Below are 15,840 nucleotides of genomic sequence, written 5' to 3'. Positions count from 1 at the left end.
TGGGCAGCCAGCTTCTGAGATAAACTGGAGGGGTGAAATTCCTGAGTCAACCTGCTGGCAAACTAGTGATTTCTCTTGCTCCTTGATAGACTCTGAACAATCAGAGTTGTTTGGAAGTAAAAGGAGGATTTAATTGTGCTAATTGTGATATTTTGTCACCAGCTTTAGTATGACCAGGTCCTACTTTCCAGCATTCAAAAGGCTTGTGAGCTAAAACTTAACACCTCCAAAGGAGGTTTACCCTTATAATGGATCTGAGATGTCCATGGAGTATAAAAAGAGGAACTTATCACCAGTATTGCCGTATATATTATGTGCTTATGAATATTTAATTGTTGTCCTTAGACTTAAATACATTTATTTGCAAATAAGCAATCTGTAGTTTGTCAAATGTTTTGTGCTACAGATTACCCTAAAATGTTAGATTGAATTATTTATGTGAAGCTGACCTTGAAATAAATCCATACTGTGATAGAGGAAACACGAATGCTTCAGACATGGAAAATTGTTTGTTGAAACCATAGTGAAATTGACCTGCAACGGGACCACTTTGCTTGATTAACTTCCATGCCACAAAGATGTGGTATTCTAGTTTTAACAATGCCAATTTACAGGCCTTCAGCATATAATGGGAATTCCCAGAATATTTCAGCTTCTCCAACAGAAAAAAAAGCTTGAAGAGTATTGCCTTTCACCCCTGCAGCATGTCACTGCTTTATAAAAATGGCAGCAATTCTGAATCAGCTGGTAACACTGGGTTTGGAAAGGGTTTTCTTCCCTTTTGCATGGGGACTAAATAATACGCAACTATCCCCGTGACGGGGTGAGCTCCCGTTGCTCGGTCCCTGCGCTGCTCTGGTTCGCCAGAAGCGGCTTCGTCATGCTGGCCACATGACCCGGAAGCTGTACGCCGGCTCCCTCGGCCAGTAAAGCGAGATGAGCGCCGCAACCCCAGAGTTGGTCACGACTGGACCTAATGGCCAGGGGTCCTTTACCTTTACCTTTACCACTGATCAGGGCAGTGAAAATGTTTTGGGATGGTCACACTACTGCACTTCCAATCAGTGTAACTTCCTGCTGAAATCCTGTAACTTTTTAACAGGTTATTTTTGTCCCACTCTTGTTGCACTCTGGACAGCAATCATGTGGTGGCATCTTCAACAACTTACTGTGACTGTGAAGTCCTCATGTGACTTTCCTGCCCTACAGCTGTATGACAGAGAGCTATATCTCACACAAGGAATTGTAGAGGGATCTTGATAAGTGCAACATTTATATCTTTTGCCACTATGTTTTTTCTCAGTGTGCAGGATTTTGAATATAATAAATATAATGGAGGCTTAAAATTAGAAAAGTGTGATTGAAATGGTATGTATACTTCTAGGCACTGTGATAATTTCTAGAATCTGATACACATTTTTGTTGTGATAATATGAGGTTTCAGGACAGTGCAAATCACACAAGCAAAACAGATGAACTTGAAAGCATCAGCACATAACAACCCCTTACACAATCCAAACTTGCTTCATTTTTCATAGTCTCCAGATTCATATTCTGCCTCTTCCTCGTCTTCAGCAGAATCAAAATCGTCTCCATAATCTGTGCCATCGCTTGTGCTCCAGCTGCCAGGAATATTCTGGAAAGTTAATGATGTGTCTGCAGAAAAAGGCACATATAGTGTTAACAATTAAGCTTGTTTTTGGGAAGTGGCCATAGGTTAGTGGATAGGGCCCTCTTTTGCCTGCAGGAGGGCCCAGTTTCATTCCTGGGCAGGTTCAGTTCAGGGGGCAGGACTGGGAAACAGACTGACTGTGCCTCAAGACTCATAGCTGTCAACTGTCCCTTATTTGGCGGGAAAGTTCCTTATCCCAGCGCCATGTCCTGCTGCTGTCCCTTATTGATGATGTCCCTTAAATTGCCCGGGTTTCAAAGGAAGCAGCTCCTCTCCCTCCCTCCCTGCCGGCCAGGGAGGAGGGAGGCTCCAACTGTGTTGCTTGGCTGCGTTGCTCACCCAATAAGGAGTCTAAGAACGACTGCGGTGGAGCTTGCATGCCTTGTGCCGATCAAATCAGCTGCGTTGCCTGGGGACTCGCCTTTGCTCAGCGCTTCCCAGCGGAGAGGTGACGGTGGTTTTCCTTGCTGCATCCCCTTTGCCAGGTTGCTGCACTGTGGGAACCACCGCTTGAGGCTTTGTTTGACTGCTGGCTGGGCTTTCTGCCTTTGGCTCAGAGGGGCTCAGAAGTTGAACATACCTGTGCCCGAAAAATCCCTTATTTTGGCTGCTGATCCCTTATTTTCGAGGCTGCTGGCCCCTTATTTTCAAATCTGGAAGTTGACAGCTATGCTCAGACTTTGGAGAGCAGCTGCCAGTCAGAGCAGACACTACTGCATTACACAGGCCAATAGCCTAGGGCCGCTTCATATTTAGGGAGAGGGAGAAAATGGGAGGGGGGAAATTGTGCATCAAACAAAAATATTGTGAGTTAATCAGACATTGGAAAGACATCAACTACATTAAAATATGAGTTCAGTTTTCAAATGCCGTGCTGCCAAATCCTGCGGCAAAGCACCACTTCTTAATTTCATGCCAGTGACCAAAGGTTACAAAAAGCCATTATGTCCACTGAAACATAGATTCCCTATCTAAAACATACTGGTTTGAAATGAACAATTTGGGTTCCTATTGGCAGAATCAGGCAACCACCACTGAAAGCTTGGTCTTTTTGTGTCCTTCTGCCAGCAGGCTTTTTGGGAACTGATTGTTTTTAATAAAAGGGCTGGTGCCGTGCTGTTTATATTATTAATAGATATACATTTCTATCAAAGTTAATTTTTTTCTTAATTATTGTTTTTTTCTGTGTTTTTAGTTTTTCTTATTTTTATCTGTAAACCACCCTGAGTCCCCTGTCATAGAAAAAGGAATAATAATAATAATAATAATAATAATAATAATAATAATAATACAGTGATTTACCATCAATAACTTTCAGCCTTGCAGATGAATAGGCAAACCCATATTTGTTTTTTGTTTGGCATATGTAGACACCTTCATCTGATTTCTTGATCCCTTGAATTTGTAACCATCCAGACACACTGTACTTCCGAGGTCCCCCTCTTGCCTGAGAAAATGAAAGCCAAATAACAAATAAATGAAGGTCAAATAATAAATAGGATGAATTTATTCACCATGTATACTCCACTGACATCAGTGAAATGTACATCATTGAGATTTTGATTGCAACGTTATATATGTTCTGTGGTCATGTTCTGTGGAGCAACTACTTTTGCAATGTTCCTCAACATGGCAAAGAGGAGAGCAAAGAGGACAAGCAAACTGTTGATTTGTTTTTTTAAATTCAACCTGAACAATTTGCTCATCCCAAACTCCAAGTCATTTATGAACAAGTTAAAAATCACTGCTCCCAAACCAATCCTCAGTTTTCTTTTCCCAGCCTTGAAAGGTGAGGAATTCTAGATGTCTTCTTCAGCCGCCATTTTGTTGTAGGGAGAGGTCTGTGTCTCCTGCTAAGTTTACCACAAAGAAAGGGTGATTATATCGCCTTACCTACTTTAAACTGTATACCTGTATTGAAATATGAGCATCATCTCCTGGCAGAAACATCTTATTTCCTTTCTTCTTCCACTCAAGGTGAGGCATGGGATATGCAGATACCTCACAACCGAAGATGACGTCATTCCCTGTGAAATTCTGGGTGTCTCGAGGTGGCAAAGAAATAACAGGAGCTGGAAGAGACACGATTGAGAGGATCATTATGCTCAAGAGTCACATTAAACAGCTTTCAGAACACAGGCTAATTCTATTCATTTGTTTATTTTATTTACTTGTTTCATAAAATTCATACACTGCTTGATTGTAACAAACAGACAACTCAAAGAGGTTTTCTTACGACAAGCATTGTGTGTTATGCTACCGCCCTACAGCAGCCATTTTGTGACTGGCACCCACAGCACTCACTCAATGCACCCAATAACCCCCAAAGGTTGGCAGCTCCTGACAACTCATTAGTGAAGTCACAAAGCTTTGGTGTTTGTGATTCAAGGACCCGTTACCCGCTTGGGAATAATAAAGACACATGGACACAGCATATTAGGTTAATGGGCTAGAAAAGGCCACAGCTTTATTGATTACAGCATGTGAGAGGTATTGGCTTAGGCTTTAAAGGTAAAGGTACCCCTGCCCGTACAGGCCAGTCTTGACAGACTCTAGGGTTGTGCGCTCATCTCACTCTAGAGGCCGGGAGCCAGTGCCGTCCGCAGACACTTCCGGGTCACGTGGCCAGTGTGACATAGCTGCTCTGGCGAGCCTGCACCAGCGCAGCACACGGAATGCCGTTTACCTTCCCACTATAAAGCGGTACCTATTTATCTACTTGCACTTTAAGGGTGCTTTCGAACTGCTAGGTAAGCAGGAGCTGGGACCGAAAGACAGGAGCTCACCCCGCCACGGGGATTCGAACCGCCGACCATACAATCGGCAAGTCCTAGGCACTGTGGTTTTACAGCTTAGGCATTGGACAACCGCAAATTTTGACTCCACCCACTCAGAGAGGGGTGAGTCTGATGAGGGTTAACCACCAGTAGGGGGAGCCTGTTGATGCAAATACAACTATAAGCTCTCCCCTGATGTCACCAGGGGTCGTGCCATGGCCCCCAGCCGCACAGGGCATCGGACAGGATCCACGACTGCCGGATTCCTTTAACGGAATACCCATAAGTGAAGGGGTAGGCGATGGCCACACCTTGCCCTTCCATACACCAACAACCTATTCCAGTGCCTAACCGAGAAATACCAAGAAAGTTGTGACGATTGCTACGAGGTAGGCGAAAACACCAAAAGGCCGGTGCCAATTTGCCAATTGGAAAAAAATCATACCAAGCCCCCTAGGCCAGTGTTTCCCAACCACTGTTCCGCGGCACACTAGTGTGCCGCGAGATGTTGCCTGGTGTGCCGCGGGAAAAATTAAAAAATTCGAAAGATTTTTTTTTTTAAGTCAAATTTTCGATTGGGGCGCCGTCACTAGATGACCCCTGGGGTTCCCTCCCTCCCTCCCGCTCTGCGCCTCCCTCCTCCTCCTCCTCCTCCGGGGAGGCCCTTCCTGGCTCTCGGCCAAGGCTTGGCAGCTGCCACTCACTCACTCGCTCGCCCACCCGTCCCTCCATCCCTGCACCCGGCCTCTCCCCCTCTGTCCCCGGCGCGGGGGCTGCCGGGATCCGTAGTCCCCTCGCCCTTGGGCTCCGCGCCCGCGTGGGGTACGCAAACTATGTTTCCCAGCGTGGCCTGGCGGGCCGGGCGTTTTGTTTGAAGTGCTCTTCTCCCGGCCATGGAATGAGCGCAGCGGCGGCGGGCGGGCAGGGGCTCTTCCGCACAGACCCCACGCAGCCTGCCTGCGCCCCCGCGGAGATCGGGCGGCAGGATGGAGCCCGGGGATCCCCGCGGAGGCGGAGCGGCGGAGGCGGAGGCTGCCCCCCAGGTAGGGCTGCGTCGGGGGGGGGTTATTTTTGCAATGCTGCATCCGCGCCGGAGGGGACGCATCGGACCGCGGGGAGACCCCTTGGCGGGCGTGCAAGGCAATGCATGTGTGCAGGCGTTGCATGGAGTGCAGTGCAATGCAATGGCAACGCGGCGCCCTGCATGCATGCATGCAACTTCCACCGGCGCTCCGGACTTGGCAGGTGAGGGGGGTCCCCAGTGGGCGGCAGAGAGAGCCGGGAGGGCGAAGGGGAGCCGGGGGGGGGAGCAGCGCTGCTCCCCGAGCTGAGCCCGGGGGGAAACTTCGGCGTCGTTGCGCCGGGTGTTGGAAGCGGAGGCTGGCAGGGGCCCCTCACCTGCAAAACCTGGTCACCTCTCATATATTTCGTGCATTGCATTCATCGCCCGCTTTCTCCTCCATGGAGCTCCCAGGGGCGCGCGTGGTTCTCCCCGTGTTATCCTCACAACAACAGCCCTGCGAGGTGGGTCAGGCGAGTGGCCCAAGGGAGCACCCAGGGATTGTCCTGGCCAGGTGGGGTGATTTGAACCCTGCTCTCTGCCTGGTCTTCGTCCTCATTTAGCCCCCACATGTGCATGACTGAGGTTTTCCCCCCTCTTCTTGGCTATGGTGTGAGTCTGTGCTGTTAATTAATGGGGTTCTGCCTTCGGAGAAGATGAGCCAGCCCTCAAGGAGGTGATTATGTAATTTGCTAGCAATTCATGTCCCTCCCGGCGTGACGCTGCGCGCTGACGTCACGGGGCTGTAATGGTGGTGTGCCTCGAGATTTTTTTCATGAAACAAGTGTGCCTTTGCCCAAAAAAGGTTGGGAAACACTGCCCTAGGCAACCAGGGCGACCAACCACAGGTCCATAGCAAGGTCAAGCAAACAGCTAAGCCCTAAAGGGAGTGGTGGGTGGGTGGCCTGAAGAGATCAGCAGTGCAATGGCGGGGAGAGCTGGCGCGGCCGCATTTGAGCAGCTAAACCACGCCCCCAAGCTGCCGCCCGATTGGGTGTTCTTCTGGGAGGCGTGGCGCGCCAGCGATGGAGCAGGGCAGGGGCCAGCACGCCCCCTGCATAAGGCGGGAAACTGTTCCCGCTCACAATCCCTCCCCTCCTGGAGAGGCTCTTTCATAGAGGGTTAGATAAATCTCCATGTGATCATGTCCCAAGAGTGAAAGGAAGGAGGGGAGAAAGTGTCATGGGCCATAAAATTGCCTGTGTGCACGGTTTGGGAATTGTATAAGTTGTTTTGGGGTTTTTGAGACCAGAGTTTGCAGCTGTGTTGTTTGTTTGTAGACTGTGTCATCTCTGACCGTGAGAATTAGGAGTACACGTGTGACGAATGGGACTGTGGTAACTGAGAATGGTCTCATGTTTGCACTTCTGCAAAACCAAGGCAAGGTCAAATTGCTGATCTATTAGGTCTAATAAGAGCCAGAGTTAGCTACTAATAGATTTTAATCCCGAAGGAGCTGGAGAAATAACTTTCCCTATGAATGGCTGAATGAAAACTGCTTAATATTTCAAAAAATATGCGGCGTAAAGACTAAAAACAAACAATATGTCAACAAAATCTTTAAACAAGTACAAAAACACAACCAATATCTCCAACATCTTCGTGACCCCATGGACCAGAGCACGCCAGGCACTTCTGTCTTCCACTGCCTCCCGCAGTTTGGTCAAACTCATGCTGGTAGCTTCGAGAACACTGTCCAACCATCTCTGTCGTCCCCTTCTCCTTGTGCCCTCCATCTTTCCCAACATCAGGGTCTTTCCAGGGAGTCTTCTCTTCTCATGAGGTGGCCAAAGTATTAGAGCCTCAGCTTCACCATCTGTCCTTCCAGTGAGAACTCAGGGCTGATTTCCTTCAGAATGGAGAGGTTTGTTCTTCTTGCGGTCCATGGGACTCTCAAGAGTCTCCTCCAGCACCATAATTCAAAAGCATCAATTCTTCGGCGATCAGCCTTCTTTATGGTCCAGCTCTCACTTCCATACATCACTACTGGGAAAACCATAGCTTTAACTATATGGACCTTTGTTGGCAAGGTGATGTCTCTACTTTTTAAGATGCTGTCTAGTCAGACTGGGTTATGGGTCAGCAAACTCCTGGTCATCTCAAGGTGTCTGAAGCAACTGGTGGTTGCTGATTCATATTTGCCACAGGGAAAACAGCTGGAAACGACCATTTTCTGGGGACTGCATCCTATGATATTATGAAGGGTGTGGTGCCAGGAGTATAATTTCCCCAGATGATGGTATAGGGGGAAGCAGTCGTTCAAGTAACCTGGTCCCAAGCTATTCAGGGCTTTTTAATGTTAACAAACAGACCTTGAGCAGGGCACCATAACCAATCTGCAGCAAGTGCAGTTCCCACAGCATGGGGAATGAACAATAAATAATTGTCCTTTTCTAAGCAACTCCTAAAAGCATTTCACCCTCACAATAACCTCTTGCAGAGGGAGAGCGACTTTCCCAAGAACTGAACCTGGAATTCTCCCTCCCACCTGTGGCCAAGAAGACTGCAATCCTGAGTAGATTTAGGCACTTCAAATCCCACAAGATTAAAGCAGTTTGCTGCATGTAGGATTGCAGCTCAGCAGCTAGCCATGGCTACACTGGCATATATATTTTTAAAGCATTTTTAAACATTGTTTTTGTTCTTCTTACCACTGCTGCACACAGTGAAGCCGAACACCCCATCTGTTTACAAGAATGCTTGGATTTCCCCTACCACCACCACCTCTTTTATTCCAAATGGTGGCTGTTAATTTTGAACCCAGCATGAAGGGCAGTTATAACTGTGAACCATGTGAGTTGCTGCCAGTTCATTTGGGCACTAAATTCTGTTTTATAACTTTCATTTTGATCAAGCTATTAAAGTCATTATGCTTTTTTGCGGGGGGGGGGGGGGAGAGCACCTTTTAAAAATGTAATTACAGTGCAGTTTTCCATTTCACGTTCAGACTAAATTTGTGAAATACTAGAATTTTTGTCATTTGTCTGAAGGACGTCGGTGCGGTTTTCAATTGTGTTGTTTTCAAAAATAAATAAATAAAGAGTATGTCATATCTATATCTATATATCTATATGCACACATATACATACAGCCACTAGAGGGAGTGGATTTAATGTCTTCCTTTGAACACATTAAATGAGCAACCACTGTACAGTGGTACCTTGGGTTAAGTACTTAAATCGTTCTTAACCTGAAGCACCACTTTAGCTAACGGGGCCTCCCACTGCCGCCGTGCCGCCGGAGCCCGATTTCTGTTCTTATCCTGAAGCAAAGTTCTTAACCTGAAGCACTATTTCTGGGTTAGCGGAGTCTGTAACCTGAAGCGTATGTAACCTGAAGTGTATGTAACCCGAGGTACCACTGTAATAAAGATTGGGGCTTTTGAAGATGCAGAATTGAAAAAGCATATCTGTTGTTGAAATCCTGTATTTCTATACTCCCATTGTTGAATGGGGTTTCAGTCAAGTAAGAAGGCATCAGATAATCAACAACAACAGCAACTACCCCACCCATCTGACTAGGATTGCTCATTCCTTGGCAGAGAGGGGAGAATGCACTTAAAAACACATAATCAAATAAGAAGAAACACATCCCCCCAAACTGAGAACAAAGTAGGGAACAGATTTGACTTTTGAGAAAGAGCTAAAAGTGTTATTCTCTTCATCTGGGTAATGAAGGGGTACCTCTGTCTCTTGATATCTTAAGTGGATGCAGCGGATGTGATATTTGCAGAACTGCAAATTTGCCATTTGCTTCCACCCGTGCTCTCAATGGATCTCTCATTTCAGGGGAAATCAAGGCTAAGCCACGGAACCACAGCCCCAGGAATTCCTCACTAGTGGGGAGAACAGAACAACCCTTATGTTGCCTGACTTCTAGGAATGTCAAACTGACTGCCTCTTAAAATCTTCAATAGCAATAGCCCTCTCCTTACATTAGGGTTAGGTCTGCACGATTAAAGGGAAGAGGGGGAATCCATTATCCTTCAGATATTTATCCCTACATTTCTTTGTTTTATTGGCCCATGGAATCCTACAAGCGTTTTCCGATATACATACAACGTTGTCCTACACAGATCAAGGAACAGGAGAAGAGCAGTTCAACCCAGCAAGGGCCTGTAAAATTATATGAAGCGTTGCCAATTGCTGTCAAAATTCACTGCATGCCCAATACTACCATTTTACAGGCGCAATTTATGTCACCTCTAGGCTGGCCTGAGATCCCTGTGCTTTTTGTATGGAGAGCTCTGACCACTGCGCCTGCAGAATGGCACAGACGATGCCAGCGTTGCCAAAACATTTCACTGGCATTGTCAGTCAATACACCCGGGTGCCTTTGTATGAACAGGGTGCCTGGGAGGTATCACTGTGCGCACAGTGTCACATGCGACTGCTATAGATCACTGGCATGCTTTGAAGAATCCAGAAAATCACATATGGGAAAATCTTACATAAATTCGTCTTGGCTCCGTTTCGGAACTGTGTGCCATTTGGACCTCACTCCAAAGGCTGTGCTAAATCTCTTGGAATCCTGTAAAGCGATGATGCTAATTGCAGAAGAATGAATCATTTACACATCAAGCTATAAAGCTGCCAGGAGGCTAAGAACTAATCTCTCCATTTGGTTATCTTTTCCATTGGGCTTTTTCACATGCAGTGAAGCTGCATGCAAAGGTTTGTTCTTCGGTATAAAAAGAAACATGACCTTGCATGTGATTTATTTAAATCTGCATAAGACTGCAAGGGATTTGGGGGACCTGAGACTTTAAACATTATATATTGTTTCAGCTTGTACCTTCCTATTTTGACATACAGTGGCTATTTAGATCTTTCATATCAATGTAGCTGTCTTGTTAATTTCAACTTTATATACCAAGATTGGACCTAGCTGCTTTATGTTGATTACTTTTTTAGCTATTAAATAAAGAGAATCTTTTTCCATACTTTTACCCATATTCCTATAGTCTTCAATCCTGCCTTTCATTCATGGATAGTGGTAAAAGGACTCTGTTATGGCCGCCCTACAAATCTGCAGGCAATTTGTGTTCTTCAGCTTCACATTTTCACACTCCCCTCTGATCAACAGGTTGTCAATTCCCATGTGAATTCTACAATGTTAATCTCACAGGCTACGTTGACAATTCCAGAGCACGTTCACATGCCTTAACAAAAGCTTTGTGGACTCTGCATCCAGTGTTTTGTAGCCCCAGAAGACACACTTTGAACAGGACTTCTCGTTGTTACTGTTTGTTACCTGAAGAGGAACTTTAGCCAATGAAATGTCAATAAGGGGGGAAACCGGATGCAAGGGGGAGTATATTTTCTCATTCCAGATCACATAATATCACACTTGTGCCTATGTCCTTAGGGAACTCAAATCTACAATTGAGTAAATCCCAATAAAGTCAATGTTTTACTTCTTGCATTGTCAGGCTGCAATCCCATATATCCTTACCTGGACGTAAACACCACCAAACAGTGGAAGTCACTTTTACATAAACACACATAGGATTTCTCATCTAAACTCCAAAAAGATAACAAATTGCTTATCTGCTTAACTCCAAAAGAGTGATTTCCAAGCCCCTCTGTTGCATCCCTAGACTATGCTGCCAAATATCACCATTAGTAAATCTCAGCTTCCTTCAGGTACGCACCATATTTTTCGCTCTATAAGACGCAGCAGGCCAGAAGACGAACCTAGTTTTTGGAGGAGGAAAACAAGGGGGGGGGGGAATTCAGAATCTCAGAAGCCAGAACAGCAAGAGGGATCGCTGCGCAGTGAAAGCAGCAATCCCTCTTGTTGTTCTGGCTTCTGTGATAGCTGCACAGCCTGCATTCGCTCCATAAGATGCACACACATTTCCCCTTACTTTTTAGGAGGGAAAAGGTGAGTCTTATAGAGCAAAAAATACGGTACTTTAGACTCTGCTTTGCCTTTCCTTACCTGATTTGCATGGTCCTTTGTGCTTTATGCTCGCATTTAACCCCTTTCCTGCATAAGCCTCATGGAACTGGCAAATGTTCTCATAGGTCTTCCCTTCAGGTCCACATACAGTCTCCTGCAGCTTGCAGACACATTGTGGCTCGGGGATTTCTCCAGACCTGATGTCACGGACATCCAAACGGCACTCCAGGTTGTCCCCGCATTGCCCGTAAAAATGGCTGCCTTCGTCCAAGTCACAGATCTGTCCCTCCACATTCCCGCATTCGGGACAGCAGCCGCATGAGTCCAACACGGTCCCTGCTTGGCAGGCTGTAGGCATGGGGCAGAGTTCCAGGTTGCATGTTCCACAGCTGTCCCCTTCCCTTAGCAGTCTCAGCCATCCTCTGTGGTACCAGGCGGGGAAGGACTGAGAAAGTTGCATCAGGGCTACCAGGAAAACTGTAGCCACCAGGGGTTTCATCTTGAGAATGTCATCAACAAGAAGCAAAGACCTTTTGGAGGCAAGCCAGAAGAAAGGGGGAGAAGAGGAGGAGGAGAGAGAGCGAGAGAGAGCGAAAGAAAGCATGTCACAGTCACATTCCACTTTTCGGTTTGGAATATGAATCTGGAACAAACGCTAGAGGCTTTAAAAGAGAAATTAGCCCCAGATCACAGCTTCCCCATATCAATAACAGTCAAGAGTAAATGTCAAGTTTCTTTAGCACAGTTTTGGAACGCAGCTACTGCTACCCCACATGGAAAAAAACAACAACCCTCTTCTCCTTTACTTGTGAACCTGGCATGTGTTTTTTACATTGTCGCTGTGTGCATTTCTTTAACCACGTCTCAATCCCCCAGCAAAAGGTGACATAAATTAGTAACTGCATTGCAAACATGTTAAGTTATAGAAACCAAACAAGGATATGCACAGCACTTGTTTGTTTCTATAACGTCAGTCAAAAAGAAGGAGAATTCTGCCCTCGCTGGCAGGTTTTGATCAAATCTGTTGCTCCACAATAACCAAAAATAAATCAGAAGTATTTATAAAAGTGTTCCTCCTTTCTTCACCTCCCTTAAATGTTATCATACGAGTGACTCTCACTACCACTATATTTTCCTTATAATCATCTTAGCCAATCTTCAGTGTATACATTTGCCGCTTGGAGCAGCTGCAAGAATTTGCCGCAGCTACCAATCACCTGCCCAATTGCCACAGCCACAGCCAATCGCCAGCAGGTCTTGCTGCAGCCACCAATCACCCGCCCAATCACCACTGTCAATCTCTTGCTTGCTGCTGCCATTGATAACACGTTTCCCCCCATTCACTTTCCATGTATAAGACGACACCCAAATTTTGCCTATTATTTTTTTTTAGCAAAAAGCATCGTCTTATACACTGAAAAATACGGTATTCCGTGGATTGACGTTTGCACTGATTCAGCAGTAAAGAGCGGGTTTTCCTGGAGAAAGTGGTGGAACAAATGAAAAAATAGTGTTAAGTGGAAAACCTCTCAGACACTTGCTTCCTACAATTAAAGTGTGGACGAGCCCTTTGTTGAGCATTCATCTCAATTTGTTTACAAAACATGTAAATTGTTTATTCTTTCATTCCACAATTTACAATGTTTTTCCTATTTTTTTGCATTTTTTCTAAAAAAAAATTGCAGTGCTCATTGTACACACTGCAAGTCTGTTTCCTATTTTTAAAAAGTGGATTTGTTCTGTTAGGGTAACGGGGCAAAAACCTAAAGTTCTAATATGTACTTGAATCCCTCGTGCAAAATATTTGCAGTCTGGAAGCGCTTTCTTGATCCTTTGTTGCTCTAGATCAGGAGGTGATCATGTAGCTCTCTAGTTTTGTCTCAGGGCCTATTACAAAAAACCCCTCTAGTTGATTGACAGCTATCTGTTTGAACGGTTCGATATCAATTGTTGTTGAACACTTTTGAAATGTTTCCATTTGTCTGGGAGGTGGAAGAGCAGAATTATAGTGCTCTCTTTTTAATATTATGTAGAAAACAATTAAAATATATAGGATGGATTATTAAAATATGTAAAATTTATAATTTAATTATAAGATTGCAGAGCTTTATAGTCTAATAGCTCTGGTGTATTTTGCATAACAGTGAACAATTGCTTCCTTAAAGCACACAGTAGAATCATTTACTTGATGCTGGAGAATAAGTTAATTATGGATCCCTTGGCTTTGACTAATGGTTTTAATAATCACATTACTGTAGAATTAACTTATACTTTACCATGCTTATAGCACTAATGATGAGAATTATAAAATTTATGTATCTTCAAAGTAAAATTGGCATGAAAAAGCTGCCTGAAAATACAGCAGTTCCTCAGAGAACGTTTAATGGGTATCCAATCACTTCTGATTCTTCTCCCACTTATCCTCACTACTCATTTACAATTTTCTTCTGCTTCCAAGACTGCTCAGCAATTACCATTTTATGAGCTGAAGTGTGGATGGTCTTTCCTGGGCAGAGTGTATTAAAAAACAACAACACTGGCCTAGAACCAAACAATCCCAGCAATGCCACAAATTTGCAACGTGCACATTGGACGTGACACTGCCTGTTATGTTGTGGGTGAACATATCAGACGACACAGCGATTCTTCAAACAGCTCTTGTTTATTCAGAAGCCAGAACAGAATTGAGCTGAAGGGCTCAGTCAGCCTGCTTATATAGAGCTCCAGTACAACGTTACTGTAGCAACTTTCTAAAACTATCCAATCACTGAACACCACTTTTGATCCTTCATTTGCATAACTATCTACAGTATCCCCCTGCTGGCCCAGGGTGAGAACTTCAGTACATAACACTGACCTTTATTATGACAAATTATGGAAAGAAAGGAGAGAGCCCTGATCTTTATTGTTCAAGGGTGTTGACTGTATCAGCTTTCCACATCATTTTCTGGATCTGTTGTATGCCTGACTGCAGATACTGATGCTACCGGTAGGGATGGTTAAGAAATTCTATTCTGTTTGTATTGAAAGCTGAATCTGTCAAACTCATGCTTTCTGAAAGAGTACGCTAACTGCCCTTTGAAATTCATGCTGATGTGAATTTTGCAATGCAGTCCTCCAAGCAACATTTAAAAAAAGAAAGAAGAGCACGTATTTGGGGAAAGTGCAAATAACAGACGCGTCAAGAACATTGTGCAGAATACACTGGCAATAAAACAACACCAGTGTGGAAGGGGTCTCAGGTCAGATCCTGCTTTCATCAAGTACAGTGTTACCATCTCTGTGGCAGTGGTTCTCCAGTAGTTCCTGGCAGAGAGAAGGAGGTCTCTCTTTCCCATCACTTTCTAGTATTTATATTTATATTTATATACTGCCCTATACCCACAGGTCTCAAGGCAGTTCACAAGAGTACATCACAATATAAAAACACAAAATACATAACCACTCTGCTAGGCCCTGGGGGCTGACAACCCATGCTACAACACTGGTGCTAGAATGCCTGTCTCTTCTTGTTGTTTAGTCATTTAGTCATGCCCGATTCTTCGTGACCCCATGGACCAGAGCACACCACGCACCCCTGTCTTCTACTGCCTCCCTCAGCTTGGCCAAACTCATGCTGGTAGCTTCGAGAACACTATCCCACCATCTCGTCCTCTGTCGTCCCCTTCTCCTTGTGCCCTCCATCTTTCCCAACATCAGGGTCTTTTCCAGGGAGTCTTCTCTTCTCATGAGGTGGCCAAAGTATTGGAGCCTCAGCTTCACGATCTGTCCTTCCAGTGAGCACTCATGGCTGATTTCCTTCAGAATGGATAGGTTTGATCTTCTTGCAGTCCATGGGACTCTCAAGAGTCTCCTCCAGCACCATAATTCAAAAGCACCAATTCTTCAGCAATCAGCCTTCTTTATGGTCCAGCTCTCACTTCCATACATCACTACTGGGGAAACTATAGCTTTAACTATACGGACCTTCACGGATCACTGCCTCGCTGTGGCGAAGGGGCTTGAATAACTCAGAGAAGCTATGAGCTATGCCGTGCAGGGCCACCCAAGATGGACAAGTCATAGTGGAGAGTTTTGACCAAACGTGATCCACCTGGAGCAGGAACCGGCAAGCCACTCCAGTATCCCTGCCAAGAAAACTCCATGGACAAAGACAACAGGCCTGCCTCCTGAGAGGGGGGAAATTCTGGTGGCAGTGGGACAGGAAGGGCACCGCCACTTCTTCCTTTGCTGCCTGAGGCTGGTGCTTCCCCTAGTCTCATCAGTGGGCCAGCTCTGTGGCCAGTTATTGAAGCTGCATATCTTGTCCTAACTTTAGTTTTGGTACAGTGGTACCTCAGGTTAAGTACTTAATTCATTCCGGAGGTCCGTACTTAACCTGAAACTGTTCTTAACCTGAAGCACCACTTTAGCTAATGGGGCCTCCT

At 45.3% G+C, this 15,840-nt stretch overlaps 1 protein-coding gene across 1 annotated transcript; it reads right to left on the bottom strand.

Annotated features, from left to right (window-relative positions):
• Positions 1-1,505: 1,505 nt before the first annotated feature.
• LOC310702345 (kazal-type serine protease inhibitor domain-containing protein 1-like) lies at positions 1,506-12,046 on the bottom strand. The gene is made up of 4 exons (XM_083493818.1): positions 11,453-12,046; positions 3,584-3,744; positions 2,975-3,119; positions 1,506-1,656 (listed from the first exon to the last, which is right to left on the bottom strand). Exons 1-4 carry the CDS (start codon positions 12,015-12,017, stop codon positions 1,526-1,528), a joined length of 1,002 nt encoding a protein of 333 aa, XP_083349944.1. The 5' UTR covers positions 12,018-12,046; the 3' UTR covers positions 1,506-1,525.
• Positions 12,047-15,840: the final 3,794 nt, after the last annotated feature.

This window comes from Podarcis liolepis, assembly GCF_965112155.1.
Source record: "Podarcis liolepis genome assembly, chromosome: 3".
NCBI lineage: Eukaryota > Metazoa > Chordata > Lepidosauria > Squamata > Lacertidae > Podarcis > Podarcis liolepis.
This window is presented reverse-complemented; position numbering and strand designations above follow the sequence as displayed.